Source organism: Copadichromis virginalis, linkage group LG23 (genome assembly GCF_057382275.1).
Source record: "Copadichromis virginalis isolate Kocher_CV1m ecotype Utaka linkage group LG23, C_Virginalis_male_GT1.1, whole genome shotgun sequence".
NCBI classification, from domain to species: Eukaryota; Metazoa; Chordata; class Actinopteri; order Cichliformes; family Cichlidae; genus Copadichromis; species Copadichromis virginalis.
Window position 1 is genome coordinate 26188472 of NC_140639.1, and position 24420 is coordinate 26212891.

Here is a 24420-nt window from a genome sequence, read left to right on the forward strand (position 1 = left end):
TTTAATTAACGAAACTAAGAAAAAGGGACTATGTTGTAAGTTGTTTTATGAGTCTTTAATTTGAAATATCCCAATCAGAAATCCCTCATTTGATCTGACTTAATGTTAAGCGAGAGTCCTGATATTATGAGCCATATATAGTAAACTGAGAAAAATATCGTGTGAGCACAATACTCAAATAATGCTGATAGGTGTGGTTAGTTTTATGGGTGATTAACAAAAGTTACGCTGTTTTCTAAACACAGGCGCAGTCAGTTAATTTCATTAGCAAGTGCAAAAAATAAAACAATTAGTAAACTGTGTGTCATAAACATCAGTAAATCGGTCTGCATGTCTGATTTAAATATTCTCCTCCCTACAAATGCATTCAACAGGGTCAGTCGATGAAATTTCTAAGTTCCCACCTCTTGCATTCAATCTCATCACTGTGCATTCTTTCTAAATACACAAAGAACCCTGGTTGGGTTGGCACAACTTGTTTGGAAATTTGTTAGGCTAATGTTGGTTTCTGTTAGACAGAGGGAAAAAAAGAAAGATGTGTACATTACAGCCCAACTTATACATCGGACGATATTAGCTATTTGCTGATATGTCAGCTGATATGTCAGATAGTATCAGCATTTACAACGGCTGATAAATAAAAATTTAAAAAATTTAAACGCGATAGTTAAAAACCCTGTAACTATCTTATGCATCATATATAGTCGTATTATCTTAGTAAATAATAAACAAAATAATTAAAAAACTTACATGTGACAAATATTAGGGAAAAGAATATTGGCCTATATTTTAAAATCACCAAATATCAGTATTGGTGTTAAAAATCCTATGCTGGCTCTAGTAAAGGATACCTTTGTTGATGTTTGGGCTTTCACTTTACCTTTCCTTTTTTTTCATATTGTGTTTTATGTGTTGAGCTATTCTGCTTTATTTCAATCAATCCTAAAACTGTGGCAAATTTTTCTGTGGCCTTCTTTAATTCTGCACCCTCTGTTACTGACTGTTCCATACCTCCTATGGCTGATGTCTTTGCAAATTCTTTGTTATCCACATGCTCCTCTATCCTTGACGTTGTGGCACCTCAACTTTGGTTAAACGACTTTACACGTGCCCTACGACGTGCGTGTTGCCGAGCTGAGAGGAGGTGGAAAAAAGATAAGCTCCAGGTATCTTTTGACATTCTACGTATGAGCCGTCTGAAATTTCAATACGCTGCTAAAATGGCTAAAGCAGCTTTCTTGTCAGACATTATTGTGACTAATGGACATAACCCTTGAACGCTATTTAAAATCTTTAACTCAGTGGTCAGTCCCTGTCCTGAAATACCGAGGGTGTCCTCCCCGGCTCTCTGCACACAATTCTTAAATTATTTCACAGATAAAATTTCATCTCTTAAGTCTCCACACTCTTCAGTGGTGAGCCCTGTTTCCATCTCAGGATGTTTATCAACTTTTAATCAGTTTGAGCCATCACTCCCTACCCTTAAGCAAATAGACTCTGTGCACCTTAGCATATGCTACTTCCGGTGGGGAAACTCCTGTAGGGCGCTTCGTTTCCAGTGTGATACTCGCTCCTTGTTTACGGCCGTTTTTTCCAAAACAAGTCAACCAAATAGATGAATCAAGCTGCGATTTACATTTCTCGAGATGTCTTGGGCATTTACGGAATATATCTGTAGATGATTTTTATCCACCTGTCGATATTGTTCCCCCATGCCTCAGAGCAACAGAGAGAAAGGATTCAAGTTCTATATTTCTCAGTATTTGTAAACAGCGGTCCCTCGTTTATCGCGGGTGTTATGTTCTAAAAATAACCCGCGATAGATGAAATCCGCGAAGTAGCCAGCTTTATTTTTTACAATTATTATAGATATTTTAAAGCTGTAAAACCCCTCACACACTTTATACACTTTTCTCATACAGGCATGAACAGTTTCACACTTTTCTTTCTTGTTTAAACACTCTCAAAGTTCAAACCTTTGTAGAAAAATAAGTCCAGTATTATAGAATGAAACCAAAGGTCAAACCCTGTTTTCAGGTCCAGAGCATGGGAATAGAGCAGCTGTGAGAGACTTCAACATTAATGAATCATTAATGAATCAGTGAATCAGAAGTCCAATTTTTTTGTGCGATGGTTAGCTTCCTCTGCCTTTTGGGTGCTACCGCAGGTGCCTTTGACGGTGTAAGACGTTTCGTCGACATTGTTGTTTGTTGGGGAAAAAACATACAGTACAGCACTTTAGAGTCACACTGCTAGCGATAGATGCAGCGATTCTGTACTGTACAGGAGAGACGGCACGGAGGAGATCGACAATGGTCTGCAGCCGATCAGGACGCAGAACAGAATGCGATGTGTAGAAAAAAAACCCCCAAAAAAACAAAGCATGAAAACTTGCTCAAAAAAAACTGTAAAAAAGCGAGGCCGCGAAAGTGAACCTGCGAGGGACCACTGTAATTTTGAAGGTAAGTGACAACATAACCTTCGTAAATACTAACGTATAGAAACCCTTACCAGCAATCTCGATTCATACTTATGTGCGATCTCATTTCCAAATTACAATGATTTAAAAAAAAAAAAAAAAAAAAAAAAAAAAGACGACGACGACGATTGTACCGCATTTTGATCCGGGACGTAATCTGCATGAAAACAAGCGCTCACTCTTCCTGCTCAACAAATGACAAGGGCGGGGCCTTATACCACGTGATACAGAAGCTGTGCCATGTGATGCTAAAATTAGCAGGGAAAAAACAACGGAGAGCATGTCAGGGATGACGAGAAAGTGACAGGAGAAAATCCGTCCCGGTCAACCACCCAAACATCAATAACGGGAACCTTATACAGCGCTTCCCTATACACGTCGAACTCCCGCAGGCACAAAGAAATTACGGAGGCTATTACTTATCAACTGACCAAAGATATGGCTCCCATCAACACTGTGCAAAACGAGGGATTTAGGAAAATGATCAACACCCTAGACAAACGCTACACAGTGCCGTCCCGCAACTATTTTTCTATTGTTGCACTACCTGCTCTATACACGCAGTGTCAAGCAACGGTGGAGACGGAATTTCAAGCAGTACAACATTTTGCGGCAACGGCAAAACGTGAGACATTTGTTGTTTTTATGTTTATTTATTGTTTTCATGTTCAGTCTCAACTGTTACGAAGTTGATGTGCAGTTAATAAGCGCAATAGATATTTATACTGGAAAAGAGAATCGTGAGAGAATCGTGATCTCAATTCTAAGCCAAAAAATCGTGATTCTCATTTTATGCAAAATCGTGCAGCCCTACCAGCAATCATTCATTTATTTTTTTTGTGGCTTTTTTTCACGGTTTGTTGACATGCTGTGTAGGTGTGTACTTGACTAGCTGATATCGACATAACAGGGGAAACATCTGGCTTTGACTATTGTTCACCTGTAGTTTGAATGCTGAACATTTGCCTTTTTAAATCATAAGAACTGTCACTTTAGAGAGATGTGCTTCTTAATGCGAACGATGTGTCTTCTTTTGCAGTTTGTAATGCAGTTCTGCTTGTGTTGAGTGATGTAAACAACCGATCGATCTAAACTCTTTAAGCATCAAAATTGATCATTTGATTTTTTTTATGACACAGTAATGGTGAGCGTTCCCACCTTCTTATCTTTGTAACTTAACGCGATCTTTCTGTTTTCGTGTTTTGGACATTATTTTGGAGTACATCTTCGCAGTAGCGATTGACCGCAAAGTAAAGCTACCGGAAATATACAACCCTAAATCCGGAAGTTAGAGTTTTCTCGTGCACAGGGTCTATAGTTGAACAACTGAAAAATACCAATTCTGTACACGATATCCTCCCATCTCACATTAGCAAGGATGGTTTTAATGCAATTGGGCCTAGTATTCTATCTTTAATGAATTCATCATTGTTTTCGGGCTGTGTCCCATCAGCCTTTAAACATGCTGTAGTGCAGCCTGTCCTCAAAAAAAAGGAGTCTTGATCATAATGACCCTGCGAATTATAGGCCAATTTCCAAACTCTGTTTGTCTTTCAACCACGTCATAGCACTGAAACAGCTCTGCTGAGAGTCCTTAATGATCTTCTCCCTAATTGCCGGCTCAGGACGCTCCGCGGTCTTAGTTTTATTGGACTTGTCCTCAGCCTTTGACATGGTGGACCATAATATTCTACCAACGAGGCTAGAACATACAGTGGGCATTAGAGGTAACGCCCTTAACTGGTTTAAATCGTACCTTTCAAACAGGTCCTTCTCTGTGACTCTGGGTACCTGTTCTTCTTCTGTTGCATCTTCCTGCTGTGGTGTGCTCAAGGCTCTGTGTTGGGCCCCATATTGTTCTCACTGTATATACTACCTCTAGGCTCTATCTTTGAAAAATACAACATCTCATTTCATTGTTATGCTGATGATATACAAATTTACTTCCGGCTAACTGATGATGTCGCACTGTCACTGCACTGCTTCCTAGAGTGCATGAGAGAAGTCAAAGAATGGCTTTTGGGCAACTCCCTTATCCTAAACGAAAAGAAAACGGAGATTGTGGTGTTTGACAGTCATATCCCCCCGGGGCCAACTAGCTGGATCCCTTGCCACTTTCTTCTCTGACACTGTTAGCAATCTAGGTGTTCTGATGGATAGCTCTTTCAAATTCGATAAACAACTGTCCTCTGTAGTCAAATCTAGCTTTTACCAACTGTGTCTTATTTCTAAGGCTAAGCATTATATACCGCACAAGGATCTTAAAAGATTATTCATGCCTTTGTGACCTCTAGATTGGACTACTGTAATTCCCTCTGCTTCGGTCTCCAATCTTCTCCATAGATTGCAGCTTGTCTAAAATGCTGCGGCACGCCTTTTGACTGGAACCAGAAGGTTTGCCTCTATCACCCCTGTCATTGCTGATTTGCACTGGCCCCCTATCAAATACCGTATTGAATTTAAAATATTGCTACTTACCTTTAAAATCCTAAACAATACTGCGCCTAGCTATCTGGTTGAACTCCTTAGACCATACACACCTGGGAGAGCCCTCAGATCATCAGCCCAATTACTCTTCGTACAGCCTAAATCTCGCCGTAAGACCATAGGTGACCATGCATTTTCCTTGGTTGCATCGAATTTGTGGAACAACCTTCCCATTGCTATTTGCACATCCGACTTCATCCAAACATTTAAATCACGACTAAAAACTCACTCATTTAACCTTGCTTTTCCGGTTAGTTAATGCATGTATCCTATACCTCACTCCAATACTATCTTCATTTTACTTAGTTACCATTGTATTTATCCCTTCACTTAATATCCATGTGTTTCTATTGGTTATGATTTGATATTTATACCTTATTTAACTTTTATTCTTGCGTAATTAATGCTATTGACCTGCTAGCATATTCGGGACATTGTTAATGGTCTTTTATTATTGATGTTTTAATCTGCTGTACTATTGTGAAGCACTTTGGTGTACCCATGGTCTTTAAGTGTGCTATATAAATAAAAGTTGTTGTTTATTTAATCCCTGCTGTTATAATTTGGGTCACACAAGAATTTCAAAACTTAATAAATAAAGTTTCTCTTATCTCTTATCTTGTGACGGCTGCTCAGAGAAGTCCTTCCGGATCAGGTTTACTGCCTTGCTAACAAGAACACTCTCATTACTCTGGCCTAGACTTCGGTTTTATTTTACCCTCTCTACTCTAGTTTAGTGAACCAGACTGTCTCCGTGAAGCAGACCTGGAGGATCTGTTGGGGGTTCGAGGCTCACAGGGGGGTTGAGGGCCCAGTGCAGGTTCCTCTTGAATTCCTGCTGGTCATCAGTGTGGATCAGCTCAAACACACTCTGGTGCATCACATCAGTCTAAAAGGACAGAGAAGAAGAATTTAAAGGTCAGTCAAGGTGGAACACAAGTCAAATTTTAAGCCTAATTAACTTTTTTATTTTATACAGTAATGCAGACCAAAGACCCCATGAGTAAAGGTGGATGTTTTGGTGGAGCAGGCACTATCAGGAGGTACCCTGAGGTGCGCTTGATTCCGTTTGCCTTGAAGTGGAGCCAAGAGAAATCAAGTGTCACTGCGACTTTGCTTCAAAGAGCTGAATCTGAGCCAGAGACCTGCTGCGACTCCCATATCTGCTGTCCAGACCTGCCACGACCTGGCTTTGGACCCCAGTGAAACAACACTCCACCCTCCTCCCACTGTGGGAGGGGTCAGCGCGGGGTCACAGAGAGGAATGTTGACAGGTTGAAGTGTGACATGAAATGCGTTTCAAACATCAAACCAAGAGAAGGAGTTCATATCATACAGCCAATACTGCAGCTGATGAATGGATGTTACCTTCACTCTTATTATTTATCCTGTATACAAATATGTGAGAAAGCGGCTAAAAGAAATAATAAAACCAGAGAAAAACCAACGTTGTTTCTCTAGTTTATAGCAATGAACTACATTCACATTCAAAATATAATTACTTTGACCCAAAGATTTCCCAGCTAGAGTGTAATTATGACACTTCCCATGATAGTTAGCTACAGAAACTAAATTTTGTCTTTGGAAGTCACGAGGAATAACATGCCTGCGTGCAAAAATATTTAGAGTATGAGGATAAAATTCTGCATAGCATCATTAAAAATGAGTGAAGTTATAAAAAACAAAGCAAGTGATAATTCAGAAGGAGTCAGGTGGGAGGAACTGATCTTTCTGGAATAACCTGAGAGGATATGAAGATGACTGTTATTGTATTTCTTTGCGTTAGCCTGTCAGTTGGAGATAACGGGTATCATGGTGGTGTTTATCGACTTTCTCTGATAAGCCAGACTTTCTGCTTCCGGCCTTTCACGCATCATGTGTCAGGGTATGGCTGCATGGGAGGTAAGAGATGGACTCAGCAGACAAAAACTCAAAATCCAGCTTTAATGCTGATTGTTCACAGGAACAACAAAAAAAGACCAAAACCTCTGCAGGGCTGAAACCAGGAAGAACAAGAACAAAGGTCAAGTGGAGACTCGGACAATAAACACACAGGGGAACGAAGCCCGGGGAAAACCGGTCGGGAATGAAACAAAGGAAGTTAAACTCAATACAGGGCACATGAGTCGAGAGACTACCAAAATAAAATAGCAAATAACTATACATCCAGATAAGATCGGATATACAATTTGACACAACTAAACAAGAGCTAATCAACCTAAAGTGATTTAAACTAGAGACAAAATAGGGAACCAGTACCAGGGATTAAACTGATAAAAAGAAAGTAGAAACAAACAGTGAGGAGATCAGGCACAAGAATATTAACAGCACCAGAACAAAATTAGAAACCAAAATTTAAAAAACAAAAAAACAAAACAAAACTTCACAAACACATGATAAAAACCCCAGGACTGATTCTATCTGATAAGCCAGAGGATCCTCTTTTTATTTTGCTTTTATTTTATAAGAGCAGAAACTTGTCTAACACCCTCTGTGAAGTGAGCTTCGATTTCTTCCTTCAGGACGTGGGAGTACAGTCCTGTAGCTTTGTGGTTTTATATCTCACAGGATGGGGTGTGGATTTACTTCTCTATTATGTTGTATCATGCTTATCTGTTGATGACTCACCGTCTGTGAACCAAATCTACTTATAAGTACAAATAAAGTAACCTGAACCTAAGACTGCTCCTGAGCACATGGGGGTTAACTTTGGCAGGCCCTGGAGCGAGATATTTCATTCTCTCTGCTAATTAAACCTCAATTGTCTGCACTCCTTCATAACTTGTGTCGCTGGTTTTATTAAGCCCAATGGTTGTCCTGTCACATTGTGTTGTGCATGTTATGTAGGAAAACAAATCCTCCTCGTGTCCCTCAGCTGTGTTGCTTAATCGTGCGATTGGGGTCTCCTGGGTGTCACCCTACGTTGGCTTGTTTCCAAACACTGCACGTGAGCAGGAACGGCAGCTTCACCCCGGATTTGAGCTTGTTTGGTAAACGCAAAGTGACGGGCCTCAGGTGGATGGGGAAGTGAGGGGTGAAAGGTCACGTTCACACCCCGATCCGTGTGTGTTTGTTTACAGTATGCTCACATACACTGTGTGAATATCTAAACCTGCAGGCCAGATTTAGACGCAGATAGAAAGACTAATTTGATAATCGCGTTGTCCAGAATGAGATTAGACTGGACGCAGTGTCGCCTCGTCGTGAAGCCAATTGGATTAAACCTCCCGTTCCATATGTGCGCTTCCTTCAATCCTCTTGCTGCTCTCGCAATCTACTTCATCTCAAGAAAATAACCAAAGGCAAAAAGAGCAGGAATGACCAAACGAGTGGACAACAAGGGTCACTCAGATCCTCATCCAAATTTCCACCAAACTCCAGCATCTTCACTCCAGGGCCTGTCCTACTTCTTGCAGGGATTCTGCTTTGCTGTGTACCTTTATCTGAGTCGAAGCTCCAAATGGTTCATTCTTCAAATCTGTGCTTTGATAAATAAAATTCAGTTTTTTGAATTTGAGGATGTGTTTTATAAGGTTCTGTAGTATCTTTGTATACAATGCTGATAAACCCAGCGTCCACATAAAAAGCAAAATAAAGACATAGAAACCTCTTGAGGTATACTTTTTTTTACTTTGCCATCACATTCTTAAGAGTTAACAGATTTGTTGACTGATACCATTAGCTAGAAACAAGGAGACACAACACTCTGTCTTCTTGCTGTAACCATAACAACATCATGTAATCCAAAGTCTGACCTCGGTTTAATCATCAGTTGTAGGAATTCGTTACCTGATGGAAGCCGAGGTAATCCTGGATGGTGTGAGAGCAGAAGAAGATGATCCCCTCAGCCGTGACCACCAGAACGAAGCCGTTAAGGGCCTGTGGAGAGAAAACCTGACGATTGTATCATCTCACTGATGGTGATCACGTTTGTGATGTGACCTGATAAAACAGGAATGGGTCAGCGAGGTAAGTTTTGGATAAGTTTAACATACTCAAGATGCTGACATTCTTATGAAGCCACCGAAAAATATTGTAAAAAACAACTTTCATCCAGCATCTGATATTCCAACATGATCTCAGCCAACAGTGTTCAACAGTATAACTAAATATATGAATGAGTTACAAACAACAACCCCACCACCCCGACTCCATACAGCTACCATGTAGTGCAGTCTATCTACAGAGTTCAAAGTTGGACATTTTAAATGCGACAGAGTCACTTTTGTAGGCAGCCTCTAGTGGCCACTAGAAGAAAGGCAGTTTTAGGTACAGACACTGCAGCTTATTTAAATCTTTCGCCTTCATATGTGCTACCCTTAGTGTAAAAAAGATTACCTGAGAGTCCCACACTCGTCTCGCTCATGGCCTAACCCACCATCGCCCAAGGACACCGTGTGTGGAACTGAGACACTCCAATAGCTTTTACAAAACTGCTTCATTTTGCACTCTGAGACTAAGAACGACCTCCCTTTTGTTCTGTAATTATATGGAATAATCTCAGCAGAAAAGCTGCTTTCTAGAAATTTCATAAATTACATTTACAATGTCATTTAGCTGGAGGTAAAAGACAGAGCAAATTAAGACTTCTGAATCTCAAACTCCAGCTCTGATTAGTTCATAGAGGACCAAGAAGAGTAAAGGCTGCAAAACAAGAGCGAGCAGAGAGGAAACAAGCAGGGATGAGACTTCTCCCCGGGGCCTAGAGAGAGGCTGGAGAGGAGAGGATGTCAGTTCAAAGAGAAGTCATGTGGCGGAGGAGGAGGTTGGAGGAGAAGGAGGTCACTACTGAATGACTAACACCATCATTGCTCCTCCTCTCCCTCCTCAGAGCCCTAGGGCACCGTGAGGAGGTGATGACACGGTGTCCCGACGCTGCCGAGAGTCACAGCGGCATGCTGCCAGCATCCGCCCGCACCTCTCCGATGAGGACCAAGATGCTTGCGACCTCCGTAGACGCAAAGTCTTTATATGAACGGACACGCATGCAGCAGACGTCCCCGGGTTTCTAAGACTCGGATCACTGCTGCTGGGCCAAAACTCAATGTTTGCTTTTGAAACCTCTTTGAAAATCCATTGCAAGATGTCAAAAATGCATTAGCATCAGGCCCGGAACGAGACAGGGTCTCTCAGCTGCTGAATAATTCACACTGTGGAGGCAAGTGGGAAGTGGGGGGTCTCACTTGAGGAGGGGGCTGCCAGCAACCCAAACTCTGATTTCTTCTAATAAAACCTTCATCCACCCAACTGTCAGTTCTGCTTCCCTGTAATCACTGTAATCAGCTCACAGTTGATCATTATTTTTGCTTTAAAGACTGTCCTTTTAATTATACTGCCCCCTTGTCATTTTTACAACTACCGAGTGCCCTAATCCTTTTAAAAAATGTATTCTACATTTGTAGAATACATTACATTGTATTATACAAACTGTGAATGTATTGCTAACTACAGGTTTAAAATAAATGCACTGGTCTACAGTTTAGACTCACAACGATCAGCTGCAGGTATATTAGCGACAGATAAAGAGGGACGGCTGCATTTTTACCAGGAATGTGTAAAAATTCCCCTTTCAAACTAAGAGCAAAGATATTTCCCACGAGTAATAAATAATAATAATAATAATAATAATAATAATAATAATAATAATAATAGTACAGCAGCTGCCAAACATAATTGGATTACAAACTTGAGTCCAGCTTAAGTGTGGGAAACCAGTAAGTGTAGTTTTAACTATTCACTTTTATCATATGGATGTACAGTTTTTTACTTATTTTCTGTCATGTATCACATGTTCCAGAGCTGCTCAGAATTCAAATGATGAGGTCAGTATATGCACAAATAATCCCCCTAAGACAAAAACTCGGGATTCAGAATGCTCTAAACCCTCAGTCTCCCCTAGGGCTGCTCGATTATGGCAAAAATGATAATCACGATTATTTTCACTGAAATTGAGATCTCGATTATTTGACGATATTTATTTAACCCTTTAAAGCCAGAGCTTATATTATATTTTTACATGTTGTAGTGCCATTTGTGGGAGCATTTCAAGTTGCTATATAACTGTTATAGCCCATATTTTAATAATATGTATGCATTAAGGCCATAGTAACTACATTAATTGCAAAAAAGTGCAATAAACTACAAGAAAATTGAAAATCGTTTTTGTTTTTTTACATATATTTCTACTTGGAGAAATTTAAGAGGTTTATCCCTCAAAACTTTAAATACCAAAAAGTTGCAAAAAATAGTTTACAACAACAGGAAACTTATTTTGAGTGTCTTCATAGTTTTATTTTGGAGATACACCAATTTTTATATACACTGCAGGAAAAACAAAAAAACAATCCTATGATGCAAATTTGCAAAGAAAACAGCATCAAAATAAACTATTTCCAGCTGTGCAATTCGAGTTCTAAGCATCCCAGAAACTATTCAGAAAAGTCAAACATGACCAGTATAGGTTTTTAAGGCCTACAAGTAGAAAACTACATTTCCGCAAAAATGACATCACTTCCGGTTTCGGCCAGGAAATGGCGGACATGTGATAGTTCGGGCTGACGACTTTTTCACTGTGGGAAGTGTTACGAACAGCTGATCGGATCGGCAAAGCGTGTTTCTGGAATATTATGTTTTTGTTCCTGCAAGCGCTTTTTATGCAATTTTTGCAAAGCTTTATGTGGAACGAAACCGTGACCGAGGACAAGCTGATGGCATCAGATGTAAGTACAACTCCTCCGGTTTCATATGCAAACAAATTATTGCGCTAGCTTACGCGGTTCAGGTTCTACAGGGATTTAAAAATAGTTACACAAAACGGAGCGTGCTGCTCTGACCGGCTTTAAAGGGTTAACAATGACTTTAAAAAATAATATAAAATAGTGTGCAACACCACTGAAGTTTTTTTTTTTTTTTACTTCTCTTTTCAGCCAACAGCAGTCACTCTCCTCTCCAAATAACTTCTGCTTAGCTTTCCGAGCTTCCCTTGGGTCCTCTTAATCAGCGGTCTCCAACCTTTTTTGCGCCACGGACCGGTTTATGCCCGACAATATTTTCACGGACCGGCCTTTAATGTGTCGCGGATAAATGAAGGAGGGGCTAATAATCGGCTCAGTCATTTTTAATGATCGTTGAAAGCCCAGATCGTAATCGTGATTAAAATTCGATTAATTGAGCAGCCGTAGTCTCCCCTAGTTTTTCTAATCTTGGTTCTTTATGATGTCATAGGGAGCAGATTTCCTTACTGGCTGTGGAGGTTCTCAGTCATCCAGGTCATGGTGATCTAAGGAGCTTGGAAAGAAAAGTGACTGGACTTCTTTAATCAGGTATCTGAGGCCTGGTGGGAGTCAAGAAGGTCGTTGACCCACTTTTGATCATGTCCCTAATATGATATCCCTAATATCGTCATCTCAGGTACAGAAGTCCCATGCACCTGCTGTTCAAATGGGCCTGTTTGTGAGGGACAGCCAATCAGAAGAAAACTTGCTTAAAGGGGAGGAGCTAAAAAAGCTCGCTTCAGAAGAGGAACTGAAAGGCTCCGAATAATAAGGATCATTTTGAGCTGTGAATGAGGAGAAATGAGGAGAATACACCTGTTAAAAAAACAGATGTTAAAATATTAAACAGAATAAAATCTGTATCTGTGCAAAATGTGCAAACACACACACACGCACAGTACACAGTGGAGTGGCACACATGTTCTGTGTATAAATATTTACAGTAGCTTCTTCTGTCTGCAGGTCGGGCTCTGTCTCCAGAGACTGAGACCGAGTGTGTTTGCATGTGTGTTCGTGTTATAAATGTTTGTGCGTTCCCTGAAAGACGACAACCCAGTGGCAGCAAGCAGTGCCAACAAAACACAGGAGAACTGTGTGTGTGTGTGTGTGTGTCTACTCCAGCCTCAAAGACGAATTTAAAGCTTCGCCTTGTCTAATCCGACCCTCTCCTCTTCCTGTTCTGTGCAGAGTGCTCTGAGTCGGCTGTCAGTCCTCTTTATCTCTGCTCCCGCACACACAATCAGCACTGGGCTGTGTGTGTGTTAGATTCAGGGCTATACTGTGAAACATCCAAGAATACTTTAAATGCTTTTAGTTTATTTCCACCAACACACTTTGTTCGTCTTCACTTCAATAATAGATGCCCTCACCGGATCTGTATAATTCATGGACTGCTGTCTGTAAAAGAGAGCAGTTGAAGGCAGGAGGGTTCAGCCTTCCTCTTCATTCCTGCTGCTCACCGAGCCCTTGGGATCAATGCATTTATCAATAAACAGATTGAGGTCGGTGAACTCTGTGTTAAAGTCTGTCTCTAAAATTATCTGCATTTTATAACTGGTCAATTCAGACTTTTATTCTGAGCGCCCTCTATGGGCTATATACCAGTACCAAAGACACTGAATAAAAATGTCAGCCATCTACCAGAATGACCTCCAAACATTGTCTTTTCTTGAGGTCTAGTTTCGGCTGTTTTGCTGAATCAAAAGTTTTGCTGACACTGAAGAGGTACATTTCAGGTATGTCCTGTTATATAATGTGTGGACTACATTGCCGAACTTGCTAGCAGAAGAAGGTTTATGTTTCACATCATCCTTTAATCGACTGGAAAATGAAACAAACAAAATGGAAAGAAGAGCCATGATGCCACCTACCAAGGGCTGGCCGATATGGCCTAAATTCCATATCGCGGTTAAATTTGAAGCATGTGCGGTAACAGGGCTCTAGAGTGCGACCAATTTGGTCGCAAATGCGACCACATTTTTCAGTGGTGCGACTAAAAAAAAAAATTTGGTTGCACCTGTGCGACCAAATGTTCGGGTAGCAAAAAAAAAAAAAAAAAAAAAATCTGCAACCTTCTCTGTGGTCAACAACAGACACACATTATGCCCCTGTCGTGGACTAAACCAATCAGAGATAGTCAGGGGCGGGACCTCTCTGATTGGCCGTGGTCCAGTTGAAAGTGCAGGTGGAAGTGGGAGGTGAGTAGCTTGAATAAAGCGATATCAATTAATTAAATCCTGAATCGACTTTTAAATATAACTGTGTTTTGCCAGAAACGCCAGATTCTCAGATTAAAGCTCACAAAACCATTTCAACAACAACCAAACAGCAAATGAGAGCAGGTACACGGATTCCACACAAAGACGTAAACACAGAACGGACCGACGCATCAGAATCAACTTTGTCTTTCTCGGCTTTCTCACCCGACGGCCCGTAGACGGACACGCTGTCGGAGCTTAGCGGTTCTGATGCGTCCGGTCCGCGCTGTGATTACGTCTTTTTGCGCTGATTCTGAGCTGCAGGTTTTGTCTCTCTCCAACCAAAATTCACCGAGCCAGCAGCAAAAGAAGCAGCAAACTGCGCTTCACATTTGATCAATGTCGTCATGAATTTTGCTGTTTTGCTTCCATGACTATTAAAATCACACTTCATGTACAGCTCTCTCTCTATCTCTCTCTGTACTTCAAGAACAGTTTCCCGTCTCCAATCTCTGTTTTCTGTATTATTCATTCGCTTATTACCCACCAGTCTACTGTTGTTTACAGCGCTGTCGGCTGCTGTCTTTTTCTTTTTTTCACTTAAATGACCTCGGACAAGAAAGCCTATTTTTTCTGTTGTTCAATACTGAAGAAATTTAAACTTTATATGCAGAACATTGTAGAATATTTTTAAGGTTATCTGCTATAAAAAGCCAGACCAGGAAAATCTCCTTCATGTTTTTCTGTTTTATTCTCAGTTACTTTCACTCAAAGGCATCTGCTGTGATGTTCACAATTCTGATGAAGTCAGTATTGATAAATGATCAGAATTATAATATTTCTGACTGTCTGAGGCTAAGTTGAATTGAATCGGGACTTTGAAAACCGGAATCGAATGGATTATAGAAATCAGTGATGATACCCAGCCCTAGTGAGCAGCCTAGGCACGACAGAAGTGGATGTAGCTGTAATAGGAAAAGAACTATTGCTAACTTTTCTGTTAAGTTAAGGCCTGATCCTTCTGAAATTCATAGCCAGTGCTCTGACACGGTGTCATCAATCTTTGAATGCTGAAAAAGCACAGTGTATCCAGAAAAACACATTATATTATATAAATTATTATAAAATTTGTGTGCACCTAACTTTTGTGCCGGTACGCCTAACTTTTTAAAGTTAGACGTACCGGTACGCCCATGGCAAAAAGTTAGTCTAGAGCCCTGGGTAACGATATATATCGCGATATATTCTTTTCTTCTGTATACCGTATCTTCTGCACTATAAGGCGCACTTCAAATCCTATAATCTGGTGCGCCTTATGTATGAATTCTGGTTGTGCTTACTGACCTCGAACTGATTTTATGTGGTACACAGTGCTCAAAAATCTGTCAAAAAATGTTTAAGTACGACTTTCGTAAGCTACGAAGCCACACCGCTTGATAGATTGTCGGAGCATTATGGCTACTGTAGTCAGGAGCCTCGCAGAGTAATCTGGGTCCAAAACTCTGTCCACAACACTCCCAAAGTCAAACGAACACTGCGCCATCACTGAGAGTTAAAAACTGCCTAAATACTTTCATCTTTAATAAAATGATCAGCGTCCTGCTTTATCAGGTGTAACAATCAAGTTTAACATCAGGCTTCTGTGAAAACAGAATTTATCCATGAAAACAGAATTTAGAAGCTAGCAGGAAGTTAGCTTGCTAGTTTCCACCCAAACATCATAAAGCATGTTCTGACTGAGAGATTTCTGAAAAATTTAAACGTACAGCTCTGCCATCGCTTCCAACATAAATGAAGACAGAAAACTACACAGCAGTGACTTTTATAGAGTTGCTGAAGTTGGACTAGCTGGTATATAATGATGTGCTATGTGATCGCTAGCGACACAGCTATGTTAGCATAACATTAACGCAGTGAAGCTGGAGGATGAATGCCAAACTTTTTTCCACTCGATAAAAGTTAACGCAAGGGTTCCTGATGGTTAGGGACAAATCGCATGGCAGGATGCTGTAAATGGATCAAACTTCAGTCAGGAGAACAACTGAGATAATCCATCCACAATACGAGGTTAGTCATTAATAACTGCAACAACAAGGGAATAGAGAAGCTGCGAGAGAATTTGACATTAATGAATCAATGGTATGGAAGTGGAAGAAGCTCAGTTTTTGGCTTTCCTCATATTTCAAAACGTACTTCATCTCTTTGCTATTACTGTTGCCCGGCATAATTTCCAGATGATATTGCTTGCAGCCGCTGCAATGCTTTAGACCAAAACAGGCACAGCTTGATGACATCATCAACATGCGGTATAGTCAAAATCTCTACCGTTGGCCAAATTCATATCGTTTCTACCGTATACCATTTATACCGCCCACCCCTACACCTACTACTACTGTATTTACCATTAAACACCTTTCAGTTGCTTATTTGCAAAGAATCGCCACAACAGATGGAATTACACAGCTTTCACAGTAATTTGTGTCTCCTCCTGCTCTAAAACTGATTATATTTTTAGGTGAATATGTTAACCACAACTCTATGGAGCCACATAAAGGTACTGTAATACAGTTCATAGGTTTATAAGGCGACACCGTCCCGGATGGTCAAGATTGGCATGCAATAAATGAGAAGTCAATCAAATGTCTTTGGATTAGGAAAAACAGCTAAATGTGCATTTAATCTCTTCTCTGCAATAATCTTATCAATTGTTTTTGCATTCAAAAAGACAGGCATGATGGACTAACAAGTGTCTAACAACAGTTTAGTCTTTGCGATCATAAAGCAGGATTGTCACTATGACAAACACTCGGAATAACGCTTTTTGGAACAAGAAAGTGGATGGTTTGAGGAAAGAGTACAGGAAGTCATCTGGAATGACCACAGGTTATAGTCCACAACTATCAGCCAGCTATCAGCCACCTGAGAGTCCTGAGAGTCCAAAAAAGACCATTTAACTAACATTCACACCTCAATCTCAGTAACCTTAATGATTCATGGGATTACAGGGTGGGGCAACAACTCACAAACATCCCCTGACATGTCCTAGAGTGTCTGGGCCCCCGTCAAGGCGACGGTCCTTGGGATAGGGAATTGAGTTCGAAAATGTGACCTTATTTCCGGGATACAACCACAAAGGATTGTAGGTAAAAGAGGCTAGCGTGCACGGGCTATTACAAGACAACAGTCACACAGAGATAAACAGACACAAAGAATGGCAAGAAGCTGTTGTATTATTAACTGCCATAGCCGGCTGCATGATAGCCATGGGAAGCCGACGGGTAAAGAGATCGTTTTTTGTCGGATTCCTTCGTGGAAGAAATATGTTCAAGTCATGTTTCTGAAGTCCCGAAGAGGCGATGGATGGCCTGGATTGCGGGGTAAGTCCCGAGCCACACCGTGCTACAACAAATCTCTTTCACTGGAAAGAACAATGACTGTTACTGCCCCCTCTCTCTTCCAGTACTCCGGAGCGAAGAGACAGACAGGACGTCCGGGGACGCCGCCGGGTTTTCTTTGCTCCGCTCCGATTTTAGTGGATTTTAATGTGTGGCTGACGCCACTGCTCGTATGGGTCTAACCTTTTCACTCCTTTGATTTTTTTCCTCGTACCTTTTTTTTTTGCCTTTCGTCAAGTCTGTCTTTGTACAGACCTGCCGTGTTCTCCTTAGTTTTGTACATAACTGTTTTGGTAAATGGTAAATGGCCTGTATTTATATAGCGCTTTACTAGTCCCTAAGGACCCCAAAGCGCTTTACATATCCAGTCATCCACCCATTCACACACACATTCACACACTGGTGATGGCAAGCTACATTGTAGCCACAGCCACCCTGGGGCGCACTGACAGAGGCAAGGCTGCCGGACACTGGTGCCACCGGGCCCTCTGACCACCACCAGTAGGCAACGGGTGAAGTGTCTTGCCCAAGGACACAACGACCGAGCAACCGGCAACCTTCCGATTACAAGGCGAACTTCCAACTCTTGAGCCACGATCGCCCCACGATTGTTTTTGGGGCAAATAAAATGCAAGTAGGGATTAAAACAGCACAATGAATGGTTACCGGTGCTGGAAATGCTAGCGCTTGATGCAGTGTTTTGATTTTGCTGCCGCTCGTACCTACAATGCAAGGCGCACATGTCACGTGAACTAAAAAGAAACATCTTTAAAACTTAACGAAGTCCAGGTGCCTTCGACTCCAGCACTTTAGACCACCAGGATCTGGATGACTGAAAGCATCCAGACATGTTTTCCTGTATTTTAATTTTATCATTAATTATTTAAAATAGTGTAAAACTTCCCAAAATGAACTAAATCTATAAAGAGATTGTAAAGAAACAACTTCTATGACTTTATATCCTTTGTTGTGTTTACAAGATATCCTGTTCAAGTCACACTAGGCCTGGACTGTGCTGTCATGCAATACCAAATTTGACCAGAAGACAGTGCAGTGAGTCAGTGTTTATTTAACCGGGTCGGTTTGTTTTCGGCATCTTCTTCCCGCCCAATAGTGGCAATGGGCATTTGTCTCTGCCCATTCTGCCATTCAACAAAAGCCTTTATTGAGAATAATTTAACCCTCATCCTCCATCTTTCCTGTGGTAATGTGCTTGTGTTAGCCTAACCATAGCACTGTAGCTAGCCACTAGCTAGCACACTACTATATATAAACTAGCCCAACTTCACTAACTTTCCAAAAGTCGCTGTTATTTAGTTTTCTGTCTTTGTTTACACCCAACATTATAGAAATGCTGTGTTTTGTTTTAGTGCTAAGTTCTATCTCGTACGTCTTCTCTTTCATTGATGTCTGGATGTTAATCTTCTGGTCAAACTTTAACACTGACCATTTTATTGGAGGTAAAAATACCTGGACCATTTTTAGCTATTAGTGGTGTCTGAGTGTTTGTTTACTTTTGGGAAGTGAAGGAACCTTTGGACCTGGAAATATTTACGAATTTTCCCGAAACACTGAGGTAAGTTGATGTTATGGAGCAGTATTATTAATTTTCAGTGTCTGTGTTCACCTTAAGTATCCTGAGCCCCCTATTTTTTATATACATATATTTTTTTAAATAACTTTACCAAGTGTAGGGAGTAATAACAGCAAAAGTGTGAGATGGAAGTCATGTTCGGTTAAACAACAGCTCACTGTGGCAAAGTGAAACTCTCGAGTGCACATTCAAAGGGGAGATGTCACCGCTGTAAGTCAAGGAAAACAAGCCATTTGTCTCCGCGTCCTGCTGTGCAGAGCAGCCTCTCCTCCATCACAAGGTTTCCACTGACCTTATAAACCACTAAGTGTGGACACGCTCTGCATGATGCAGCGAAAAAAGCCACAAACTGAGAGCCTCAGAGGCACACAGTTAGCAGTGACACCGGTGAAAAAGACTAGTCGAGCTTTAAAAACCATGTTGAGAAACACATCTGTTTCTTCTACAGTTATTAGATGGTTTTAGAGGTTGGCCGGATTGATCCAAATATCAATACCAACGATGGTATTGGTACTGAATCGATAAGGTTATGAATAAATTTAGGTGTAAATTTTACCACAAGAGGGTTTGGCTCAACTTAAAAGTGACCCTTAAAAGTTCCCTTATCATCAATCATGCTTTTCTTTCTTCCTTTTATTTGATTCCACTGAAATTTTGAATTCATTGTGAACTCTGCATGGCTCCTGCTTAAGTAGCTGCTTAAGTAGCTGATTTGCTGAGAACTTACTCCATGTGACTGGGGCTATTTAGCTGTTCTACACCTTTAAATTTCATATCCACAGACCAACTTTTAGGCAGTAGCTCCTAAAGTTTGGAACAGCTGTTTTCCATCTGATAGGTTGGCCATAACACTGGTTTTGCTTTTAATTGCGCGATGAAGGAGAATCTATGTTGTAAAGACATAAACTTCACATGATCTCTAAAAACTTCAGGCCATCTGAGCACCCAAGTCTGAGGCGTTTTCCGGGAATGGTGACGCTATTTTGTCTATTTTGATATCTTATCTTTAAAATAATCTTCTCTAGAGCAGGTTAGGTCTGCAGCTTCAGAAGTGTGCCTGAGAACTCAGGCTTAAACCTGAAGTCTGAGTGCAGGTTTCAATTCAATTCAATTCAATTTTATTTATATAGCGCCAAATCACAACAACAGTCGCCTCAAGGCACTTTATATTGTAGACCCTACAATAATACATACAGAGAAAAACCCAACAATCCAGGCTTCTGGATTTTTTTTTTGGAAGAATTCTATAACATTACAAGACTGGTAAAATTGGGAGTTATTGTCTTCACGTTCTCAAGAAAATACCACAACCTGAACTGGGCTTTATTGGAGCAAAGTGCAATAAAATAGATGGATGTCAGCAGGTAAAACATGTCTGGCTCTCACCCACCTGAAGAAGCAGCTCCCCCTCGGGTATCTGGATCTCTGTAGCTCCCGTCGTCTTGCTGGCATTGTTGTGATCACTGCTCCTGTTCGTGCCACTGGATAGCCGGTTCTTCAATGCCACTGCAGAACCAAAGGGGACAAGTTAGTGATGACCAGCAAAGGTCCGGGTAAACCAGCTCCGAGTAATTCAGGAACAAAAATGGAAAAAAATGTTTTGCGTTTGAATTTATCCTTTGCAGCTGCATCCCGTAGTGAAGAAGCCGGAGGGTTTTCAGAAGCTTTGTTTTAAGATATTTTGACAGGAAGGCCAGTGGGAATAACAGCTTTACAGAAAGAGACAGAGTGACAGAGGGGGATTTCAGGACACAGCATAGAGGGAGTAACACCTTAAATGAAGGTGTGAAGAGGGAGAGAGCAACACTGTTTTTACACATGAACTTTCGATCATTTTGGGAGAATCAGGCTGGGATAGTGCTTAGTGTGTCATAACACAGTTGTAGTTCCTCAGATGCAGCACAGAGCAGGAAAATGTCTGCTTCAAAGACATTCTCAGAACTGCAAATAGTGTGTGAACTTTACATGAAGGAACTGCCATTATAGAGGGTGGAGGAGGCAGGACTGCTGTTGTGAAAAACACATATGAGGTATGTGAATGTTGCCTAATTTTAGCTAGAGAATAAACCAAAGCAATGATGGCTGATTTCTTAGTTTTTGCAACAAATTTTTAATATTAGACAAAAAATAACCTGACTGAATACAAATGCAATTTTTAAATGATGATTTCATTTATTCGGGGAAAGGATATCCTAATTTACCTGGTCCTGGGTGAAAAACCTAATAACTGGTTGTGGCACCCTTGGTAGTAACACCCCGCCCCGCGGGATTTAATAACGCTCCATCGTACCTCTTTAATATCACGAATGGAGTGGCTATGTTGACCAGCCCTCGGTGGTAATGCACAGCATGATGACCAAACACAAACCTCGGCATAGAGCCATTAGAAAGTTATGATTTTGGATGGAAACAACAGCAGTCTCTGCTGAATGAGGTCCTCCTGGTTATTATCTGAGTTATATTTCCAGAATCACTTCACAGGGATAGGAGCCACTTTAAACCTTTAACATACTTCTAGTATTGTCAGCAAAGAGTTGCTTAGATTAAATTAGCATGACAACATTGTGCTTTGGGCCTTTAATTCAAACAGTGACTCCTTAGTGAGCTGCAGCCAAACCTTTGTCTGCTGATGACTCAGACACAAAATAAAGCCTGTCGACTAGAGCTGGGCGATATGAGATTTTTTCATATCACGATATGTTTTTTTCATTTCAGGCGATAACGATATCTATCACGATATAAGCCAAATAACTATATTTGTAAGATTTAAATGTGCCGTTGCTCACAAGTAAAATGTGAAATAATCAGCAGCTTGTTTTGATTTAAATATTTATTTCTCATAATAAGTTCAACAGGGTAGATGTACTTAAGGAACATGAGACTTTTTCAGATAAATAAAGGCAAATATTGCAAACTACACAAAAGGCAGCCGCTAAAGCGTTTAAGTTTCAAAATAGAACAAATGAAACAGACTAAATTGTCAATTCCACTTAGAAACAAAATATTAATTCTAAAAATAAATCTTAGTTTGTGTTACAGAAGAACAGACAAAACTGACTAACTTTTGTCAATATCAAATAAACTGAGAACTAAAAGGAAATTCTCAATCTCTCCTTGTTGTATAGCTTATCTTTTCAAACAGTTTTAACAGTTACTTTAGTCTGACAAAAGCCGAATGACGAATTAGCGCTTCCAGTCAGAGACTGAGGCTACGTCCACACGTACACGGGTATTTTTGAAAACTGAGATTTTCCGTTTTCGTTTTAAAAAATAATCCCGTCCACACATAAAGGCAGAAATGAAGGAAAACGCTGCTATGAACATGCCAAAGCAGCAGGTGGCGCTAGATTCCTAACCGTGCAGAAATGTTGGCCAATCAGAAGTCTAGAAGCCTCGGTGGGGAAAAAGTAAACAAAGCTGGGGCATAGAAGCAGAACCGAGTCGTATGTGTGGACGGACAGTAACTGTGTGTATATGTAAGCATTTAAACACTGCAGAGAGTAGAATTAACAGTAACAGTATTGTAGAAATTCATTTCACCGAAACAATAACGTGGCGCAGTGTGACGTCAAAAAATGCGCACACCTTTGACGCTGCGTTTTCTCCGTTTTTCTAGTCCACACGTAAATGCAAAAACGGAGTTTTCAAAAATCTTCGTTTTCAGTGACCAAAAACGCCGTTTACGTGTGGACGAAAGGTGCAAACGCATAGAAAAATCTGAGTTTTCAAAAATACCCGGGTACGTGTGGACGTAGCGCATGCACCAGCTTATTGTATTTCCAGACTTGCTTTCGGCACAATTTACAGTGCACGCTACTCTGTTTTTTGTCAGACTTGAAATAGCCGAAATACCTTCACACTACGGAACTTCTATGGCTCTTCCGTTCGACAATCTCTCCGGCGTTGGAACCATCATCTGTTTTCTCTTCGGTACCCTTCGGTCACGCTCGGTTGATTTTTCTAGTCGGCACACTCATTTCCTCCATTACCCGCTGGCTGCTTCCCAAACAAACACACGTGCGGCTTGGCACTTGTGCTGTACGTAACAAGTCACGCGACGTGACGCTGCGGCTGTGATTGGTTCGGCTCTGCGCTACTTAATTTGGATTGGCTGACCTTTTTTTTTTTTTTAAGAGGACAAGAGCGGCGAGGTCTATCGCGATAGCTTAATTTCTCTATCGAGTAAAATTTATATCGCGATACATATCGTTATCGTTCTATCGCCCAGCTCTACTGTCGACCATCAATTATTAAGAGCGAGACAGGGTGGAAGGGGGTTTTTGGACCCTGACGTCATGACTTGGAGCCATTGGACAAAAAACACCCCGAGGCAACCATGAGGAAGAGGAGAGGTGACGTGTTTGCAAACAGAGGTTGATGAAAATTCACAGAGGTTTCCTCAAGAGGTCCTCACTCGAATAGACACTGCAGTATGTGCACAGAAACGTTACAGTAAACAGGAATGCGATATTATCATAGTAACACATCAGTAACTGAGGGAGTTCATGAAGAGGCCCTTGGATGTCTTATTTTGTCGAAAACCCAAAATATATTCAGTTTCCAGCAAGGTCTAGCAACCTCCCAGGGTGCAGTTCCTCCAATGTCCACTTGGCTCTACCTGCACCTCAGTTTCCAAACAAGACTACAAAAGACAAGGGTCATAAGTGAGTAAATGCTTGTTTCTGCTGTTTATACAGTAGCATCTACACTCACTTTACTGCTCCAATGCCTTTCAGTCAGTTAGCAAGTTAGTTCAACTTGTGCTGCTAAATATTGGCTCTAAAACATTTTGTAGCCGCTTTACCCCACTCTTCTCATTGTATTAGAGTGTTTCATACTACCAGGCATGTCAAGAGTATATCCCTTTAGTGCTTAGTGTGTCATAACTGATACATACAGATTTTAAGATTTCTTTATAGTCAGTGTGATGCCCCCCCAAAACCTAAATAAATTGCACAATACATTGTTAAACAATAAATACTCCCCCAAAATTGTAGAGATAAGTTATGTAGCAAATATGATGAAAGCTAAGATTTAATGTTTTTTGTTTAACTCGTCAGAAGGTTCAATAAACGCTCGAATCATTGACTCATCTGATGAATAATTTGGCTTGCTGTGGCAAAATGTTTATTAAACTAGAAAAACACCCAAGAATGTTGCATTTTACTGTGTGAAATTGTAGTATTTTATTATAATAATATCAGGTATCGGTAGGGTTGAAAGCAGTACTCTGTACCTTTTACGGTACCAACTAAAATACTGAGTACCGATTTGCACTAAATTCAATTTTGGCACCCAAGCACATCTGGGTTAGAAGAAGAAAAAGTGAGACCATGTGATGACTCAAACCTGAACAAAAACTCGATGCAGGCAACACTAGGCCCTTCAAAGAATGTCTGTGTGAATGAGTCTTGTATGAACAAATCTCAAAATAAAGTAGAAAATCACTTATAGGTACTAGTAAGGTAGCTGGATAAGCAGTTCTATAAGTTTT

General features: G+C 40.7%; 1 protein-coding gene across 4 annotated transcripts in view; it reads right to left on the minus strand.

Annotated features, from left to right (window-relative positions):
• ahr1b (aryl hydrocarbon receptor 1b) overlaps window positions 1-24420 on the minus strand; it is a 63814-nt gene that overhangs the window by 18770 nt on the left and 20624 nt on the right. For 3 of the 4 annotated variants that reach the window (XM_085449520.1, XM_085449522.1, XM_085449519.1), the window contains 3 exons: window positions 20317-20432; window positions 8756-8845; window positions 5732-5855 (listed from right to left, as the gene is read on the minus strand). In XM_085449520.1, coding sequence (XP_085305646.1) covers window positions 5732-5855; window positions 8756-8845; window positions 20317-20432 — 330 coding nt within the window. The remainder of the gene's footprint in view (window positions 1-5731; window positions 5856-8755; window positions 8846-20316; window positions 20433-24420) is intronic. The other variant, XM_085449521.1, reaches the window with a different exon arrangement.